Raw genomic sequence first — 21,265 nt, 5'->3', positions numbered from 1 at the left:
ACCTCACATAATTCTGTCCAAAAACAATTTCTCTCTCAACCAGTGGCATATGGGCGTTTTAGATGAGAGCTGTTGTAGCCCTGTGATAAGAAGTGCCCACCTTGTCAAAGGCAGGGGCACAAAATATTTTGCTTGTCATTTCCCAGCGTGCCTCTCTGTCGGAGGCATCACTGTGGCGCTCCACCAACGTTCCATCCATAAAATGATCTAACATAAACCATGTAGCAGATAAAACCAGGGTAAAACATTCACAATCATTAAAACTAGGCTGTATGTGGCAGGGTCTACAGACAATCACGGATTACAAAGGGCAAACCAGCCACGTCGCAGACACTGACGTCTTGCTCCCGGACAAGCTAAACACCTTAATTTGCCCGCTTTGAGGATAATACAGTGCCACCGATGCGGTCCGCTCCCAAGGACCGTGGGCTTTCGTTCTCAGTGGCTGACGTGAGTAAGACGTTCAAGCGTGTTAACCCTTGCAAGGCTGCCGGTCCAGACTATATCCCTAGCTGCGTCCTCAGAGCATGCAGACCAGCTGGCTGGAGTGTTTACGGACATATTCAATCTCTCCCTATCCCAGTCTGCTGTGCCCACTTGCTTCATGATGTCCACCAAGGTAACTGAACTAAATGACTATTGCCCCATAGCACTCACTTCTGTCATCATGAAGTGCTTTGAGAGTTAAGGATCATATCACTTCTACATTACCTGACACTCTAGACCCACTTCAATTTGCATACCGCCCCAATAGATCCACAGATAATACAATCGCCATTGCACTGCACGCTGCCCTATCCCATCTGGACAAGAGGAATACCTTCATTCAAGAATGCTGTTCATTGACTACAGCTCAGCCTTCAACACCATAGTACCCTCCAAGCTTATCATTAAGCTCGGGGCCCTGGATCTGAACCCCGCCCTGTGCAACTGGGTCGTGAACTTCCTGACGGCCTCCCCCAGGTGGAGAAGGTAGGAAACAACACTTCCACTACACAGGGGCCCCACAAGTGTGCGTGTTCAGTCCCCTCCTGTACTCCCTGTTCACCCATGACTGTGTGGCCATGCATGCCTCCACTCAATCATCAAGTTTGCAGATGACACTACAGTGGTAGGCCTGATTACCAACAATGAGAAGACAGCCTACAGGGAGGAGGTGAGTACCCTGGCGGAGTGGTGCCAGGAAAATAACCTCTCCCTCAACGTCAACAAAATGAAGGAGCTGATCGTGGACTTGAGGAGACAACGGAGAGAGCACGCCCCTATTCACATCGACGGGACCGCAGTGGAGGTGAAATAGGTCCTCGGCGTACACATCACTGACAAACACGTCTCCAGTCATAGTTACACCCCTGGCAACAGATTTTTCTTCCCATTCACCACTGTCTGAAGGCTGGAAATATGTTTTTGCGCATAGATTGGCACTCATAAAATTCAATTTGAGGCAACACCTCAGTAAGCACAGAACGATGCCGACGCCTTTTGGATGTTTTTTTTTATCTGACTTTGGCTTGATTTCCAAGGACGTTGGTTTTTAATCCAACCCGGCCTTGATTTGGTCCAAACATAGACGTCTATTCAACTTTCATTCAGAACCAAAAATGTACCGGATTTCAACATCTTTAAAATAGGTCTTTTCAACTTTCATTCAGAACTGAAAATGAACCTTATTTCAATGTCTGGAAAATACATATTTTCAGATTTGATTGAAAACCTAAAATTAACGTAACTTCAACGTCTTCAAAAAATACATATTTTATTTTCAACGTCATTTTCTTCCTGGGACTATTCTAGTTTTATCGGGGGCAGCAATTTATTTGATCTTGCCTAGGACGGTACAACAGCCACTGCCCTGCCCACATAGCAGATGTTTTGGCGGTGTGGGAGGTATAACTGTATAGCAGTGATCAACTGCTCTTGCGATCATTTTCAAGAAGCCATACCCACCCCATTCGTGGTAGAAGTTCAGAACAAGAATATGTAGGCTATATAGAATAATTACGCTTAAATTGAAAAATCATTAAAACAAAAATAATGAGGATTTATATCATTCTAATGGAGGTGTAGATTACATCTCACATTCCAGTGTTCGAACTTGTAGTGCAGTCAGCTTTACATATAATGACAGGAGCCACTTGTGGATTTGACAGCTCTAACGCAGTTCCACCTCCGACACCATCAAAACAACCGCTATGCAGATGTTGGCTAAAGCGGATCTGATTCAATCGAGCCCTTAATCAACGTCTGACAAGGTTGTCATTGTGGGTGTCAGTGTAGGACAAATCAGAAGTCTGTTTACGCTTTCACAATCATCTGCATCATTTGTACAGACTGTCTCTGAGGGAGCTATTAATGATATACTCTGATCAGATTGAGACAAGCCAGTCGATCCAGTTCAATCAATCTGTCAAACTCTGCATGTTGACAGCTAGGTGTCATCAGACCTGTGGCAGATGGTGTTAACCAATGATGCAACGAGACGCCGGCGAAATGAAGGAAAGGTTGGTGAAGCAACAGCTGTGCTGGAATGCGAACGCAATAGGTGTCAGTTCTGATGGTATGGAGCGACAGAATGAGGGTCAAGGACGGGAATGGTCAGTACTGGAAAGACATAATAAGAAGAGAGATCATGATACAGAAAGCAGTGGAGCATCTAGCAAAGAAAGCATGAAGAGGGCCAAGGTATGAATCAAGAGTAATGTGTTGGAGTGGAAATAGTTTGTTTGATGAGACCACAGGGCCTCACTTACACCCTATCTGACTAATGCCGTAGAGAAAGAGGTAGGTGAAGTGAAATTAGCTCAGTTCATTGGAAATGGTAGATTGTTAATGTTTTGTGGTATCCAGGTTCAGCAAGAGAAGATTCTGAAAATGGAAAAGCTTAAACAGGGAGAAGATTAAAGGCCATGTCCCTGGTGATTATGCTAGATTGAGGGGAGTCTTCACTGGGGTCCCAATGTCCATAAACGATAAAGAAAATGTGAAGGGAGGAAGAGTGAGGCCACATAAGGAATAAAGTTGACTTCATAGCTTTTATAAGGTTATCAACACGACTCGGGTTCTGGAAAGCAGAAATGCTAGGTTGAAGGTTATTGTGGAGACGGCAAGAGAGATATTGGGGGTAAGATGTTACTGTTGAAATTGTTGACATGCTGAACAATCCTAAGGGTGGAGTGTTTCAGCATGATATAACGTTTAACAGGGTTGGTGGAGGGTTTAGTAGATGTTAGTAAGGATTTACTTGGTTTTCATTTTATTTTCATGGTAGTACAGAATTCGCCAGCTCATGATTGATCGTACATTCCAGCACAGTACTTAAACGATTGTTTGCGGACCGCCATGATGTCAAAGAAGACGACGCTCAGTCATCTCCTCTGGCCTGAGTCCCTCAGCAGCCAGACTGCATTTAAAACAGCCAGCCGGACTGTATTTAAACAGCCAGATAGATCTATGATTAACTACAGTGTAGAATAATAACATCCACTCCCAGAGACCAGCAGCATTTACCACTCGTCTCAAAATACAGCATCAGAGACAGAAAGGGCAGACGGCTTATGATTTGAGTTATTCTGCAAAAACTTTTATTGAACATACGCATTTCAATTCTCATCACGTGATCAGCGGTACAGTACCATAGGTTGGATCAAAACGATTCATATATGCACATCTTCTGAATATATACATACAGTGGGAACAAGAATTAAATAACAATGCTCAATAACATTCAGATATATTATATCTAATAAAAGCTGAGAACCCCATGATCGATACGTAGCAAGAAGTAAATAAAAACAAAAAACATTACTGTTGAATTAGTGCCATCCATCAGCTACATTTACATATTGAGAGTAGAACGACTGAAGACCTGATTTCATTGGAAAACAGCACTAGGGCCAATGAATAGCAGTGCAGTAAGGGCTCAATTCATATAGTGGAAGTTCAGCGTTAAAGCAGGATTTAAATTGAAAGAATATGTTCTCGCGTCAGCGGAGACTGCATTCATGGTAAACGCTGCATCTGTCAGCTCAATCAGAAATGACCTTTACATCTCTAGTGTTCAATCTGTAATGCTTCAGCCATCCAGATTCAATCGAGAACTAAGTGTAGAGTTGGAGCCAATAGAACATTGCAGTTAGTGTACAGCAGGAGCCAATCAAATAGCAGTAGTGTAGAGCTGGGGCCAATAGAAAAACAGAACAGTAAGTGTAGTGCCAATAGAAAAGTAATACAGTAAGCAGGTGGCACATTGACAGTATCTCTCTCTCGACTAGAGTTCGAGGAGGATGAAGGCGGAGGAAGAGAGGGATAGATGAGGATGAAGGCGGAGGAAGAGATGTATAGATGAAGATGAAGGCGGAGGAAGAGATGTATAGATGAAGATGAAGGCGGAGGAAGAGATGTATAGATGAAGATGAAGGCGGAGGAAGAGATGTATAGATGAGGATGAAGGCGGAGGAAGAGAGGGATAGATGAGGATGAAGGCGGAGGAAGAGATGTATAGATGAAGATGAAGGCGGAGGAAGAGATGTATAGATGAGGATGAAGGCGGAGGAAGAGATGTATAGATGAAGATGAAGGCGGAGGAAGAGATGTATAGATGAAGATGAAGGCGGAGGAAGAGATGTATAGATGAAGATGAAGGCGGAGGAAGAGATGTATAGATGAAGATGAAGGCGGAGGAAGAGATGTATAGATGAGGATGAAGGCGGAGGAAGAGAGGGATAGATGAGGATGAAGGCGGAGGAAGAGATGTATAGATGAAGATGAAGGCGGAGGAAGAGATGTATAGATGAGGATGAAGGCGGAGGAAGAGATGTATAGATGAAGATGAAGGCGGAGGAAGAGATGTATAGATGAGGATGAAGGCGGAGGGAAGAGAGGGATAGATGAGGATGAAGGCGGAGGAAGAGATGTATAGATGAAGATGAAGGCGGAGGAAGAGATGTATAGATGAGGATGAAGGCGGAGGAAGAGATGTATAGATGAGGATGAAGGCGGAGGAAGAGAGGGATAGATGAGGATGAAGGCGGAGGAAGAGATGTATAGATGAGGATGAAGGCGGAGGAAGAGATGTATAGATGAAGATGAAGGCGGAGGAAGAGATGTATAGATGAGGATGAAGGCGGAGGAAGAGATGTATAGATGAGGATGAAGGCGGAGGAAGAGATGTATAGATGAAGATGAAGGCGGAGGAAGAGATGTATAGATGAGGATGAAGGCGGAGGAAGAGATGTATAGATGAGGATGAAGGCAGAGGAAGAGATGTATAGATGAAGATGAAGGCGGAGGAAGAGATGTATAGATGAGGATGAAGGCGGAGGAAGAGATGTATCTAAAGAGTGTTTACAGTGGTCCCTTGGTGAACTTATTCTTTCCTTTAGAAATTATCAGAACCTCTGGAGAGGGTTTACATTTGGATTTTTTTAACTAACAAAAGCAAACAGAACCAATACGAGCTATGTGACTGGGCTAAAACAGACAGTAAGGTCTCTCCCCACGTTCAGCATGTTGAGGATAGCTGGGGTGCGGGCAGCGGTTTGACAAGGTAGAGCTTGTCTCCTTGTTCACTGGTGAAGATGGGGGCTTTCTTGTAGTGTTCCACCAGTTCATCTATGGAGCTAAACTTGCGCTGGCCAATACAGTAGACCCCCTCTGAACACTGCACCTTGAAGTGCTTGTTTTTCCCAGGCGCCTTCAGAGACACAGAGAAATCACTGGGCTAGAGGGAGAAGGATGGAGAGAGCGAGAGTCAGTTCACTTACACACAACATAGATGAAACATCTCCAACAAACACTCTACTAACACTCCTCACTATCCACCAGCAGAGGGCACTATGACTTCATTTATAAATCACAGGCCAATAGCTGTTCATGTGTGCAGATACTGTACGTCTCCTATCCTCCAATTTAGTATTTTATCCTTGGGAAGATCTCAATCGCATACTCCTTGCGACCTCTCTCCTCGTCACTTCCTCAAAACCCATTGGAGGTGGTGGTCAGAGAGGGGCATGAGGAGTATGCAATTGAGATCTTCCCCTTCCCACCATCCTTCTATCCTCCATCTCCCCCTCAACTGTACCATCTATCCTGGGGGGGGCAGGACAGTGTTTGGGAAACCCTGGTCTATCCTTCTCACACACTCCTATCTCCTTCCCTAATCCCTCCCTTTCCTTCATCCTCTCCTCCCCCACTCACCGATGACTCGCTGTCACGTATGAGGAAGTCCCCCTCCTCTCCTCTCTCGTTGAGGACCAGCTCTGCTTGGTGCCTGGTCACCCCTCCGTAGTACCAGTCCCTGCCGCCAAACTTGCCCTCGCACGCCGGGGTCACGTGGCCGATCTGTGGGGAACCAGGGGGCGACAGCGGAAGGGCGGGGAGCCCGGGAGGCCCGTTGGTGTCATTCAGCACCAGCACGTAGTTTTTGGGCACCAGGCCCACCAGGCCGCGGGTGTTCCGGCAGCGCCACCACTCTGGGTCATTCTCAGGTTTCTCAACAACCTCCATCACCTCTCCTTTCTCAAAGTTCAGCTCCTCCTCCGTCACTGAGCTGAACGGGTACAGAGTCTGGACCAGCTGGAGCGCACCACCGCCCTCGCCACCCCGGCTGCCACCACCTCCCGCCCGTCCGTTGGTCATCGTGGCCTCCCTGCCCCTCCCTGGATAACCTGGGGAGTCCCTTCCTCCTCTACCCCCTTCCCCCTCTGCGGGGTCCTCCAGGACATAGTTAGAGGGGAACCAGCCCACACGGCCCCCCTGGCTGCCCCGCCACCAACCGTCACTGCACTTCTCCATCACCATGACCCGGGACCCCTTGGCTAGGGTCAGCTCGTCCTCGCGCTCCGCCACGTACGAGAACTTGACCACAGCCAGGATGTTGAGGTCGTAGACCCGCTCGGCCCCTCCTCCTCCGCCACCACCACTCCCATTGGAGGGATACTCCGCATCCGTGCTGGGTGTGGGGTCACTGGCACTCTGCTTCCTTCTGCCCTTACCCAGTCCTGAGACAGAGACACAAAGACAGAAATCACTACATCAGTATGTTAAGCTAACCTACCATGACATTTGATTATATTTTAGAGAGCCAGTCAAAGACAACATGTCTGGTGTTGCCAGTGGATTTGCCAGTGGACTGAATAAAAAGTACTGTGGATTTCTTCTAGTTGGCAGCATTGGCAGGGACTGGTACTACAACACTTGTATAACCAGATACTAAGTAAAGGATAATCAACAAGGGGTTATGCGTCTTATGGAAAATAATAAACAACTAGGAGTTGCATTATTTCCCGGAGAACGCATAGAGCCCAACATTGATTATCTCTTTTATACCATGGCTATAATTGAACACAGTTGCCTCTAGAAATGTGTTCAACATCCACTGAAGTAGCTAGCAAGTTTACTAGAAAGCTACAGTAGTTTCCTTGGTAACCAAACACAGACTTGCTAGTTTAGCTAACCAAACCACAATGCCAATGTTTTCAATTCGACTTGCTTTCAAAAGCAGCTCAAACAGAGAACTATAGACATTGAATTCTACTGTGCATTATAGGGAACTATACAATGGGTGGATCTACAGTGGGGAAATAAGTATTTGATCCCCTGCTGATTTTGTATGGTTTGCCCACTGACAAAGAAAGGATGCGTCTATAATTGTAATGGTAGGTTTATTTGAACAGTGAGAGACAGAATAACAACAAAAACGCATGTCAAAAATGTTATAAATTGATTTGCATTTTAATGAGGGAAATAAGTATTTGACCCCCTCTCAATCAGAAAGATTTCTGGCTCCCAGGTGTCTTTTATACAGGTAACGAGCTGAGATTAGGAGCACACTCTTAAAGGGAGTGCTCCTAACCGCAGCTTGTTACCTGTCCCAGAAGCAATCAATCAGATTCCAAACTCTCCACCATGGCCAAGACCAAAGAGCTCTCCAAGGATGTCAGGGACAAGATTGTAGACCGACACAAGGCTGGAATGGGCTACAAGACCATTGTCAAGCAGCTTGGTGAGAAGGTGACAACATTTGGTGCGATTATTCGCAAATGGAAGAAACACAAAAGAACTGTCAATATCCCTCGGCCTGGGGCTCCATGCAAGATCTCACCTCGTGGAGTTGCAATGATCATGAGAATGGTGAGGAATCAGCCCAGAACTACACGGGAGGATCTTGTCAATGATCTCAAGGCAGCTGGGACCATAGTCACCAAGAAAACAATTGGTAACACACTACACCGTGAAGGGCTGAAATCCTGCAGCGCCCACAAGGTCCCTCTGCTCAAGAATACATATACATGCCTGTCGGAAGTTTGAGTCATTCAGATGTTCATTGGCAGAGGACAACTGGTGAAAGTGTTGTGGTCAGATGAGACCAAAATGGAGCTCTTGGCATCAACTCAACTCGCCGTGTTTGGAGAAGGAGGAATGCTGCCTATGATTCCAAGAACACCATCTCCACCGTCAGACCTGGAGGTGGAAACATTATGCTTTGGGGTTGTTTTTCTGCTAAGGGGACAGGACAACTTCACCGCATGAAAGGGACGATGGACGGGGCCATGTACCTTCAAATCTTGGGTGAGAACCTCCTTCCCTTAGCCAGGGCATTGAAAATGGGTCGTGGATGGGTATTCCAGCATGACAATGACCCAAAACACACGGCCAAGGCAACAAAGGAGTGGCTCAAGAAGAAGCACATTAAGGTCCTGAAGTGGCCTAGCCAGTCTCCAGACCTTAATCCCATAGAAAATCTGTGGAGGGAGCCGAAGGTTCGAGTTGCCAAACGTCAGCCTCGAAACCTTAATGACTTGGAGAAGATCTGCAAAGAGGAGTGGGACAAAATCCCTCCTGAGATGTGTGCAAACCTGGTGGCCAACTTCAAGAAACGTCTGACCTCTGATTGCCAACAAGGGTTTTGCCACCAAGTACTAAGTCATGTTTTGCAGAGGGGTCAAATACTTATTTCCCTCATTAAAATGCAAATCATTTTATAACATTTTTGACATGCGTTTTTCTGGATTGTTTTGTTGTTATTCTGTCTCTCACTGTTCAAATAAACCTACCATTAAAATTATAGACTGATCATTTCTTTGTAAGTGGGCAAATGTTCAAAATCAGCAGGGGATCAAATACTCCCCCCCCCCCCCTCACTGTAATCCTGGATGCTGATTGGTTAAAACCGCATTCTAGCCTGTGTCTATTCCACCTGTTGTGAAATTGTTAGAATACTTGTTAGATATTACTGCACTGTCGGAACTAGAAGCACAAGCATTTCACTACACTCGCATTAACATCTGCTAACCATGTGTATGTGACCAATACAATTTGATTTGAAGTGACAACCGGCTAAAGCTATGCCTATTTACTCTGCGCAATCCACTGTCTCATCAGCCCAGCCATACAATTTATAAACTTGATCTCTACTGTAAAAACCATCTAGACATTTTCTCCCATTTCTTTTAGACTAGCAATTGGTTTTCAATAGCGATTTGTATAAACCTTGCTGTCGGTCTCTCTGACATTTCCAACATTGTTTCAATATTGAAATTCAATCTCCAGCTGTCCAATAGTAATGAACGTGTAGGGGTCGGGATTCGGGACAGAGTTTTTCTCAGCCAGTTGAAATCATGAATAGGCATAATTTAAGGACACATACGAAAGAAATGTCAATAGAAAACAGATCAAACTAAATGCAGCTAGTTAGCAGTCTTTCAGCTTCAGTTAAAAGTGATTGTGTTAGCTGTGTTGTTGGCTAGCTCCTCTGAAGTGATTGTGTTAGCTGTGTTGTTGGCTAGCTCCTCTGAAGTGATTGTGTTAGCTGTGTTGTTGGCTAGCTCCTCTGAACAGCAGTGTCCTGACGAGAGAACACATTTTCTTTGCCAGGTGAAATCGCTCATCATTAGCTCATTCTTATGAATGTATCCAAATAAACGTCACTAGAAAACAGCTACTTTGCTGTTCTTCTGGCTGCGGTGTTTGACGTGACTAAGTTAGCCGTAGTTGGGTAGCTAGCAAGCAAGGGATAAGAACGTTGCCAGCCAGTATGACAATAGAACATTTAGGATGAACGACTGGGTCGCATCCATAGATACAGAACAAAAAGACAGAAGAAAAAGACTGAACGACTGGGTCACGTCTCTGGCAACCCAACCAATAGAACGAACGACCAGCCGCCTTGGTTAGCAACCCTAGATTTGTGTCAGGACTATATTTTGTGGAAGGATTAAATAGTAGGAATAATTTACTCTAAATGAAAATGTCAATCATTATTTGAATATGTTGGTAACCCGTTCTATTTAAGTGATAATGGCCTCGATTAACCCCATGCCAATATATCCTCTAAACACCTTCAAGCCAATCAGAAATGAGTATTCAACAATGCCATGATATAAACAGCTTTCATATCCACAACCAGAAACACATAAGTTCTAACTCCAGCGGTACTGAGAAAGTAAATAAGACAGCAGGAGCCGAAGCTGATTCAGGACACTGGGAGACAAGGCAGGGGTTAAGGGGGGGGGGGGGGCACTAAATTGAGGCTTCAGGCTACAGTCTGGGCCCAGTTGGGGAGTAAACACAAGCTAGAGGACAAAACAAACACATACAGGTAACTGCCAAAATAAAGGAACCACGAACAGTGTCTTAATAGGGCACTGGGAACCATGAGCCAGAACAGCTTCAAACTAATGTTCACAATCACATACAGTACATACAAGATTGCACACACATGCACAGACACTACATACACAGTAATTCTCTCGAACCCACATACAGTAAAAACACACCGAAGTGACACACACACTCCCTCCATCACAACTGCTAGTGTGTTCGTCACAACTCCCATCTCCTCATTAAACCAGGCATTCAGCACCACCGACATGCTCAAGCTCAGCTGACCGAGTCCCCTCAAAAAACTGAAAATAGTACATTGGAGCTGGGGAGGAAAGTGGAGCAGACAGCCTGGTGCGTGGCTCTGCTGTGGTACTGACAGGCAGGCAGGGGATCAAAGGTGCCTCTATACCTACCCGTCTCCTCTCCCTGCCTCCATCTCCTGCACAACGAAGACAGCAAGCTCTCTCCTGTCTCCTCCATGTTGATTATTTACCTGTTGTAACCCATGTTGAGCACTAGCTAGGGCCAACTAAGAGTTGTTCTGATGCTTTCAGTTGTCACACCCAGGGAGATGGGTGACTGACATACAGATGACTAATGGCTCCGGTGGTTGGATGCTGGGCAGACAGACCCCATCAGGGCAGCTCTTACTGTACAAGCCAATTACATCTTAAATAAAAGTCACCAAACATACTGCATAACTAACAAAAACTAAAGTAAGTACAATTACATTCTACTGCGCACACACACATTCCCAATGCTGTAATTTGTTTAGTCACAACACATGGAAAAGTGACAACTGTGTGTGTCAATGCGTGTTGCAGTGTAGAGCCAGGTCACAGCTCTGTAGATGACAGCTAACTCAGAAAGTTATTGGGTTCACACAGAGTGGCACTAAACTTTCCTCCTGCTTTGTTGTGTGAGAGAGGAATGGGTGAGGAGAGGTGGAGGGAGGAGGCTCCCTTGGCAGCTGTTACTAACACACAGAAGACCAGACATCACAGGACAGAACTCACAGAAAAGAGGGGGAGAGTGAGAAAGAGAGCAAGAGCGAAAGAGAAACAGAAAAAGAGGGCGAGATCGAGGAAAAAAATAGTGAGAAAGAAAGACAGAAGGGGATGACAAATGCAAACAAGACAGGAATATTGAACAGACCATAATGTTTAAAAGAAGAGTCAAGGTCCATGTACAACAAGCCACTGAGGAGTGGCTTCAGTCTGGCCACTCCACCATAAAGGACTGATTGGTGAAGTGCTGCAGAGATGGTTGTCCTTCTGAAGGTTCTCCAATGTCCAGAGGAAATCTCTGACCAAGGCCCTTCTAGCCTGATTGGTCAATTTGGCCGGGGGGCCAGCTGTAATTATTTTAATTTAACTAGGCAAGTCAGTTAAGAACAAATTCTTATTTACAATGACGGCCTACCCTGGCCAAACCCGGACGACGCTGGGATGTGATGCAGCCTGGATTCGAACCAGGTAACGCAGTGACGCCTCTTGCACTGGGATGCAGTGTCTTAGACCACTGCACCACTCTGGAGCCTAAGAGAGCCTTGGTGGTTCCAAACTTCTTAAATTTAAGAATGATGGAGGCCACTGTGTTCTTGGGGACCTTCAATGCTGTAAAAATGTTGGTACCTTTCCCCAGATCTGTACCCTGACACAATCCTGTCTCTGAGCTCTACGGACATTCCTTCAACCTCATGGCTTGGTTTTTGCTCTGACATGACCTGTCAACTGTGGGACCTTATATGGACAGGTCCCACAGATGACAGATCATGTCCAATCAATTGAATTTACCCCAGGTGGACTACAATCAAGTTGTAGAAAGATCAAGGATGATCAATAGAAACAGGATGCACCAGAGCTCAATTTTGATTCTCATAGCAAAGGGTCTGCATACTTATGTAATTAAGGTATTTCTGTATTTTATTTTTCGCTTTGTCATTATGGGTATTGTGTGTAGATTGCTGAGGATTTGTTTTTTTGTTTGTTTTTAAAAGCATTTTAGAAATAGGCTGTAACGTAATACAAATTTGAAAAAGTAAAGGGGTCTGAATACTTTCCAAGGGCACTGTATGCTAATCTGAAAAAATAACCTTTGGTTGTGTTTATGAAGAGCTTGGATAACACTAGAATACGAAAAAGTATCTTTCAAAGGAACACAACAGCATTTTCATTATTTATGTTACTGTATGCAATTTTATTTATGCTACTCTTCAATTTGAGAGTTAAGTGTTTTGGAAACCTCCGAATCTGCTCTGTGATACTATATACACTATGAGATACTATATACATATTTAAAAGAGGAAAATGTTCTCTTAAAAACTGCCTATAACACAAATTATGCTTGTGATTAGAAGTCGACCAATTAAATCGGAACGGCCGATTAATTAGGGCCAATTTCAAGTTTTCATAACAAATCGGTATTTTTGGCCACCGATTTGTTTATTTTTTACACCTTTATTTAACTAGGCAAGTCAGATTAAGAACACATTCTTATTTTCAATGACGACCGAGGAACGGGGGTTAACTGCCTTGTTCAGAGGGGATTCGTTTTTGCAACCTTCTGGTTACTAGTCCAACGCTCTAACCCCCTGCCTTCCATTGCACTCCACGAGGAGCCTGCATGGCAGGCTAACTACCTGTTACGCGAGGGCAGCAAGAAGCCAAGGTAAGTTGCAAGCTAACATTAAACTTATCTTATAAAAAAAAACAATCAATCAATCTTAACCTCACTAGGGTAGGGGGCAGTATTTGCACGGCCGGATAAAAAAACGTACCCAATTTAATCTGGTTATTACTACTGCTCAGAAACTAGAATATGCATATAATTGTTTGATTTGGATAGAAAACACCCTAAAGTTTCTAAAACTGTTTGAATGGTGTCTGTGAGTATAACAGAACTCATATGGCAGGCAAAAACCTAAGAAGATTCTGTACAGGAAGTGCCCTCTCTGACCATTTCTTGGCCTTCTACACTGTATTGAAAACTGAGGATCTCTGCTGTAATGTGACACTTCCTACGGCTCCCATAGGCTCTCAGAAGGCGGCAGAAAGTTGAATGACTTTGCAGGCCATGGCTGAAAAACAGTAGGCATTTGGTAAGTGGTCGATCTGAGAACAATGAGACGGGGGTGCGCGTGAAGAGTCCATTTTAGATTTTCAGTCTTTGAATGAAAACAGGGTTTCCCGGTCGGAATATTATTGCTTTTTTACGAGAAAAATCGCATGAAAATTGATTTAAACAGCGGTTGACATGCTTCGAAGTACGGTAATGGAATATTTAGAATTTTTTTGTCACGATACGCGCCGGGCGCGTCACCCTTCGGATAGTGTCTTGAACGCACGGACAAAACAGAGGATATTTGAACATAACTATGGATTATTTTGAACCAAGCCAACATTTGTTATTGAAGTAGAAGTCCTGGGAGTGCATTCTGACGAAGAACAGCAAAGGTAATCCAATTTTTCTTATAGTAAATCCGAGTTTGGTGAGTGCCAAACTTGGTGGGTGTCAAAATAGCTAGCCCGTGATGGCGAGCTATCTACTCAGAATATTGCAAAATGTGCTTTTGCCGAAAAGCTATTTTAAAATCGGACATAGCGATTGCATAAAGGAGTTCTGCATCTATAATTCTTAAAATAATTATGTTTTTTGTGAACGTTTATTGTGAGTAATTTAGTAAATTCACCGGAAGTTTGCAGTGGGTATGCTAGTTCTGAACGTCACATGCTAATGTAAAAAGCTGGTTTTTGATATAAATATGAACTTGATTGAACAAAACATGCATGTATTGTATAACATAATGTCCTAGGAGTGTCATCTGATGAAGATCAAAGGTTAGTGCTGCATTTAGCTGTGGTTTGGGTTTATGTGACATTATATGCTAGCTTGAAAAATGGGTGTCTGATTATTTCTGGCTGGGTACTCTGCTGACATAATCTAATGTTTTGCTTTCGTTGTAAAGCCTTTTTGAAATCGGACAGTGTGGTTAGATTAACGAGAGTCTTGTCTTTAAAATGGTATAAAATAGTCATATGTTTGAGAAATTGAAGTAATAGCATTTCTAAGGTATTTGAATATCGCGCCACGGGATTCCACTGGCTGTTGAGTAGATGGGACGATTTCGTACATACCCTAGAGAGGTTAACAATCACTAGTTAAACGAGTAATATCATCAACCATGTGTAGTTATCTAACGTGTCCTGCGTTGCATATAATCGATGCGGTGCCTGTTAATTTCTCATCGAATCACACCCTACTTCGACAAACGGGTGATGATTTAACAAGCGCATTTGCGAAAAAAAGCACTGTCGTTGCACCAATGTACCTAACCATAAACATCAATGCCTTTCTATGAATCAATACAAAAGTATATATTTTTAAACCTGCATATTTAGTTAATATTGCCTGCTAACATGAAATTGTGTCACTGCTCCTGCATTCATTGCCTGGCTTGTTGCGAACTAATTTCCCAGAATTTTACGTAATTATGACATAACATTGAAGGTTGTGCAATGTAACAGGAATATTTAGACTTAGGGATGCCACCCGTTAGATAAAATACGGACCGGTTCCGTATTTCACTGACAGGAAAAACGTTTTGTTTTCGAGATGATAGTTTCCAGATTCGACCATATTAATGACCTACGGCTCGTATTTCTGTGTGTTATTATGTTATAATTAAGTCTATGATTTGATAGAGCAGTCTGACTGAGCAGTGGTAGGCACCAGCAGGCTCGTAAGCGTTCATTCAAACAGCACTTTCGTGCGTTTTGCCAACAGCTTTTCGCAACGCATTGCGCTGTTTATGACTTCAAGCCTGTCAACTCCCAAGATTAGGCTGGTGTAACCGATGCGAAATGGCTAGCTAGTTAGCGGGTGCGCGCTGATAGCGTTTCAAACGTCACTCGCTCTGAGACTTGGAGTAGTTGTTCCCCTTGCTCTACATGGGTAACACTGCTTCGAGGGTGGCTGTTGTCGATGTGTTCCTGGTTCGAGCCCAGGTAGGAGCGAGGAGAGGGACGGAAGCTATACTGTTACACTGGCAATACTAAAGTGCCTATAAGAACATCCAATAGTCAAAGGTATATGAAATACAAATCTTATAGAGAGAAATAGTCCTATAATAACTACAACCTAAAACTTCTTTCCTGGGAATATTGAAGACTCATGTTAAAAGGAACCACCAGCTTTCATATGTTCCCATGTTCTGAGCAAGGAACTTAAACGTTAGCTTTCTTACATGGCACATATTGCACTTTTACTTTCTTCTCCAACACTTTGTTTTTGCATTATTTAAACCAAATTGAACATGTTTCATGATTTATTTGAGGCTAAATTGATTTTATTGATTATATTAAGTTAAAATAAGCGTTCATTCAGTATTGTTGTAATTGTCATTACAAATAAATAAAAATAATAAAAATAAATAAAATAATTACATTTTTTATTGTATTTAAAAATCGGCCGATTAATCGGCATCGGCTTTTTTTGGTCCTCCAATAATCGATATTGGCGTTGAAAAATCATAATCGGTCGACCTCCATTTGTGATATCAAAATGCTAATGTTAACGTGTGTTAAATACTTATTTAGGAAAAGTCAAGAATGGAGGGGGGGCATGACATTAACAATTGCAGAGATATTTATATTTTAGATTCATATGCAGTCAAAGTGCTTCTTGTGTTTTAATAGAATAGTATTAGTCTTTTTTTTTTATTAACTTTGAATTTAAAAAAAAAATAACAAATTTAAGTTACACTTTTCAAAAGGCACTGAATGGGTGGAATAACTCATTAGTGTGTGTGTGCGCGCGTGTTGCCCAACTTGATGTGACAACATGAAGCCTCTCCTCCTGGGTCTACTTCAAGCCGTCCCGTGGAGAGACTGAGCTGTCGACTGCCTCAGGGTAGAGAGCAGAGATATGCCGAGGGCAGCAGACACAAAGTCCCCGAGACCCACCCAGCTCAGCTGAAACACACACACTCTCTATCTCCCTCATTTCCACTTCAAGGCTCTGGTCTGCTGGTTGGCAGCGGAACAGTCTCTATTCCCTCCTCCCACACTCCATCTTTCTCTCTCCCCCCATCCTTATTCATTCAGCACTGGAGCCTGACCCATGACAACCCTACCTCAGCATGTGTTAATAAAAACCCAGAGTGACGCAGAGGTTGGCATATCAACAGGGTGGGTAGGATTAGGGCTGTGGCGGTCACAAAATTTCATCAGCCGGTGATTGTCAAGCAAATAACTGTCAGTCTCACGATAATTGATCGTTAATCAACAAACACATTTAGCATCTCCTGGCTTCCACTAATCACCTACAAGCCACTGACGCAGAACTTTGGAACATCTACATTTAAAAATGTCTAATAAATCCATTAAATATAGCCTACAACTTCGCAATAAATCCATTATTTATTAGGGACAGTTCTAAAGAAGCATGATATGAAGAAAATGTAGTTTATTTCAGAAGAACAGAATAGCATACTCTGAGTTGTCCTGATGTTAGGTCCTGATCTGGCTATGGGCTACACTAGTTCATTTAGCAGACAAGATTTGCTTAGAATTCCGTGGCATTATTTTATAGTATGAAGAACACAATTGAACAACGCTGATTAAAATAAAGGACATTTTCTCCAAACGATTTGGCGGAGTGCGACCATTCTTTGTTGAGAGGTTAACAAAGAAATAGGTACTCCTATATGCTTAATTTAGAGTTATTAATGTAACTTTAGTTGTTCTGCAAATGTTGGGCTATGTTTTGTTTTTAATACATTGTAAGGTGGCATGACGTAACGATTTGAAAAAAAGTTGCTTGAAAGGCATGAGCTCTGCTTTGTTTTTTGCGGAGGCTGTACAAACTTGAGACTAACGTTCCCAATTTGACAAGCACTTGATAATGCCTCGGATTTCACGGCGGCATCCCCTTTGTATGGCCATAATGCACCCTAAGCACGAATTTTCCATTAGCGAAAAACACCATTATCAAGTGACCGCAAATGCGATTATGCATGTAATGCAATTATTATAAAGGTGCATTTTTATGGTGAAAATGATCTTCCCCAAACTTAAAACTCACGTGCTGCTTATGTATGCCAGTTAGGCTATATTGTCACCCATCAGACAATTCTTGTTTTAAGCTTGTCTTTACATATACTAAATAATGTGTGCAACTTATTTTGATTTAGAACGGACCATTATCATGCACCTGTCTCAAAACAGGGGCAGAGATAAAAATACAGGTCATCTATGCACTTAAATAGCGAATGGAGGATACTTTTCCTGTGGTTCATTTTCATGCCAGCCTGGTAGAGTATATTCCTGTTGTAAATATAAGCAATGTGTTTAATATTAGGAAAGTTGAAAAATAAATATAGTAGGCCTAGCCTATAGAGAAAGCTGATGGGATCCTCTTTTCAACAGAGGCCATCACTCTGTTTTCTCACGCAATTACATAGCCTACAGAAATGTTGTGCAACATGAGCTTATGGGCTCTCATGAAGTGTTTGATTAGATTTTAGATTACATTTATGTCAGAGTGATAAGAGCGAGTAGAGTGCTGAGTACCAGGCAGTTAACAAGTTTGATAGGTTACTAATGACCATCAGCAGCATCAGAGCTTGGAGAAGCCTAATTACCGTGACTACACGGTCATGTGGAATTTGACTGCCTTATGACCGCCGGTGTGGAGGTAATACGGTCATCGCAACAGCCCTAGGTAAGAGACTTAAAATGTAATACGTTACAGTTACTAATTACCTGTCAATCGTAATCAGTAGGGCTGACTCCAATTAGTCGACTGGTCAATTGTTTAGGCGATAGGCTGTTGGTCGACCGAGATTTGCGTAACAAATATAGAGTACCAGTCAAAAGTTTGGACACGTGGGTTTTCCTGTATTTTTACAATTTTCTACATTGTAGAATAATAGTGAAGACATCAAAACTATGAAATAACACATATGGAATCATGTAGTAACCAAAAAAAAAAAAAAAAAGTGTTAAAATCTAAAAATATATTTAATATTTGAGATTCTTCTAAGTAGCCATCCTTTGCCTTGACAGCTTTGCATACTCTTGGCATTCTCTCAACCAGCTTCATGGAGGTAGGTAAATATATATTTTTATGCACAGAAGACATGTCTGATTCGCGCCCATCTCAGGATACTAATACATTGCGGTGGCCGCGGGGATGGCTAAAACGCACGTCGCTCTCCAGAACGTGCCCTCTCCTGCCAATTTGTGAACAGTCAACTTCATTGTGTGAATTATTTGTATTTGATTGTTAGTGTCTGTCAATTCCCCATTACATATATCACCAGTAGTACATTTACCATTAATTCCTATAATTTGTCATCTATAATGTTTGTTAGATTACAGTAATTTCTGTTAATGCATTCAATATATAATTATTCCAGTCTAACGTTCTCGTTGTTGGAGTGGACACGCTGTTTGCAGAGCACACCACATATGCTTGAGAGAAACAAGTTTTGATTTATTTCATTCCTTTTAGGAGTTTTTCCAATTTAGGTATGGTCTTTTGTTTGCTCACTGGCTCAGGAACCTCTGAGGGCCCAGCATATTTTAGACAATGTTTCAAGTTCATTGCAGACAGGCCATGCATAGCCAATATGATATTTATTTTTTTATCAGGGTATTTTCTACCTGTAGGCTGCAATGTTTCAATTTGTTGGCTATAGGCTATTTTTTACATAGTTGGCAATGGCAATAAAAGTGAAGTTACTTTTTAGGTTTGTATCCTTATCATTTAGATAGAATTTTGATGAACCACATGACAATGATTGAGATAGGAAGACAAATTAAATGAAACTCTTCCACAGAAATGTTTCATATATACATACACGTATATACACACACATACATACGTATATACATATATATACACACATACATATATATACACATACATATATATACACATACATATATACACACACACACACACACACACACACACACACACACACACATACATACATACATACATACATACACACATTCCTGTGATCTATTATTGATCAAACGCATTGCTGTGTCATCATAGTGGTCTCTGACTTGTGGTCAGACTCGCTCAGGCAGAACAAACGTAGAAACCTGCGCCTTTTTCAATGCTGATTGATTTGAATGTCATTGAGAAAAGAGAAAGGTGTCAAAGTTTGTTGTAAACATCCTTTATGAATATTAAAGTAATCCTAGAAGTAATCTGTTTTTTCAGAATGATTTGTAATCTGATAATATTTTTGCTGGTAATGTAACAGATTAGTTGGTTTTTGTAACCGATTACTCCCCAACCCTTCCAATGCACAGGGCAACCGGAAGGAGTCATGAGGAGTTAGTCAGTACAATGACACACAGGGGAGTCAGTAGTTTTTATACTAAATACACAAGTGTGTTGAGAGGTAGTGGATGTGTTCCCTTTCATAATCTTTGTAGTTCCCATATTGTTGAGGTTTAAATTGGAAAATAAATAAATAAATAAATATATATATATATAAATATATATAACACACAGTTGAAGTCAGACTTACATACACCTTAGCCAAATACATTTAAACTCAGTTTCACAATTCCTGACAATTAATCCAGGTAAAAAAATCCTCGTTTTAGGTCAGTTAGGATCACCACTTTATTTTAAGAATGTGAAATGTCAGAATAATAGTAGAGAGAATGATTTCAGCTTTTATTTCTTTCATCACATTCCCAGTGGGTCAGAAGTTTATATATACTCAATTAGTATTTGGTAGCATTGCCTTTAAATTGTTTAACCTGTTAGGGCTAGGGGGCAGCATTTGCACGTCTGGATAATTTTTTTTTACCCGATTTAATCTGGTTACTAATCCTACCCAGTAACTAGAATATGCATATACTTATTATATATGGATAGAAAACACTCTAAAGTTTCTAAAACTGTTTGAATGGTGTCTGTGAGTATAACAGAACTCATTTGGCAGGCAAAACCCTGAGACATTTTCTGACAGGAAGTGGATACCTGATGTGTTGTATTGACTTTAAACCTATCCCATTGAAAAACACAGGGGCTTAGGAATATTTTGGCACTTCCTATTGCTTCCACTAGATGTCACCAGCCTTTACAAAGTGTTTTGAGTCTTCTGGAGGGAGATCTGACCGAACAAGAGCCATGGAACGATGATGTCCCATTAGACACCTGGCGCGCGAGTTCATGTTGGGTACCCTCGTTCCAATACGTTATAAAAGAGTATGCATTCGTCCACCTTGAATATTATTCATGTTCTGGTTAAAAAAGGCCCTAATGATTTATGCTATACAACGTTTGACATGTTTGAACGAACGGAAATATATTTTTTCCCCTCGTTCATGACGAGAAGTCCGGCTGGCTTACATCATGTGCTAACAAGACGGAGATTTTTGGACATAAATGATGAGCTTTTTTGAACAAAACTACATTCGTTATGGACCTGTGATACCTGGAAGTGACATCTGATGAAGAGAATCAAAGGTAATGGATTATTTACATAGTTTCTGGGCGCAGTGCTCATATTATTGCAAAGTGTGATTTCCCAGTAAGGTTATTTTTAAATCTGGCAAGTTGATTGCGTTCAAGAGATGTAAATCTATAATTCTTTAAATGACAATATAATATTTTACCAATGTTTTCTAAT

The 21,265-nt window shown here is 42.2% G+C and overlaps 1 protein-coding gene across 2 annotated transcripts in view; it reads right to left on the bottom strand.

Annotated features, from left to right (window-relative positions):
* Positions 1-3,558: 3,558 nt before the first annotated feature.
* The window catches only part of nck2a (NCK adaptor protein 2a), a 61,454-nt gene continuing 43,747 nt past the window's right edge, over positions 3,559-21,265 (bottom strand). For both annotated transcript variants that reach the window (XM_014174378.3, XM_014174379.3), the window contains exons 3-4: positions 6,196-6,998; positions 3,559-5,719 (exon numbers count right to left, since the gene is read on the bottom strand). In XM_014174378.3, the coding sequence (XP_014029853.3) occupies positions 5,501-5,719; positions 6,196-6,998 (1,022 nt within the window). In that variant the 3' untranslated portion in view covers positions 3,559-5,500. The remainder of the gene's footprint in view (positions 5,720-6,195; positions 6,999-21,265) is intronic.

This window comes from Salmo salar, chromosome 25 (assembly GCF_965601325.2).
Source record: "Salmo salar chromosome 25, fSalSal1, whole genome shotgun sequence".
NCBI lineage: Eukaryota > Metazoa > Chordata > Actinopteri > Salmoniformes > Salmonidae > Salmo > Salmo salar.
The sequence above is the reverse complement of the archived record's forward strand: the minus strand, read 5'-3'. Positions and strand labels throughout refer to the sequence as shown.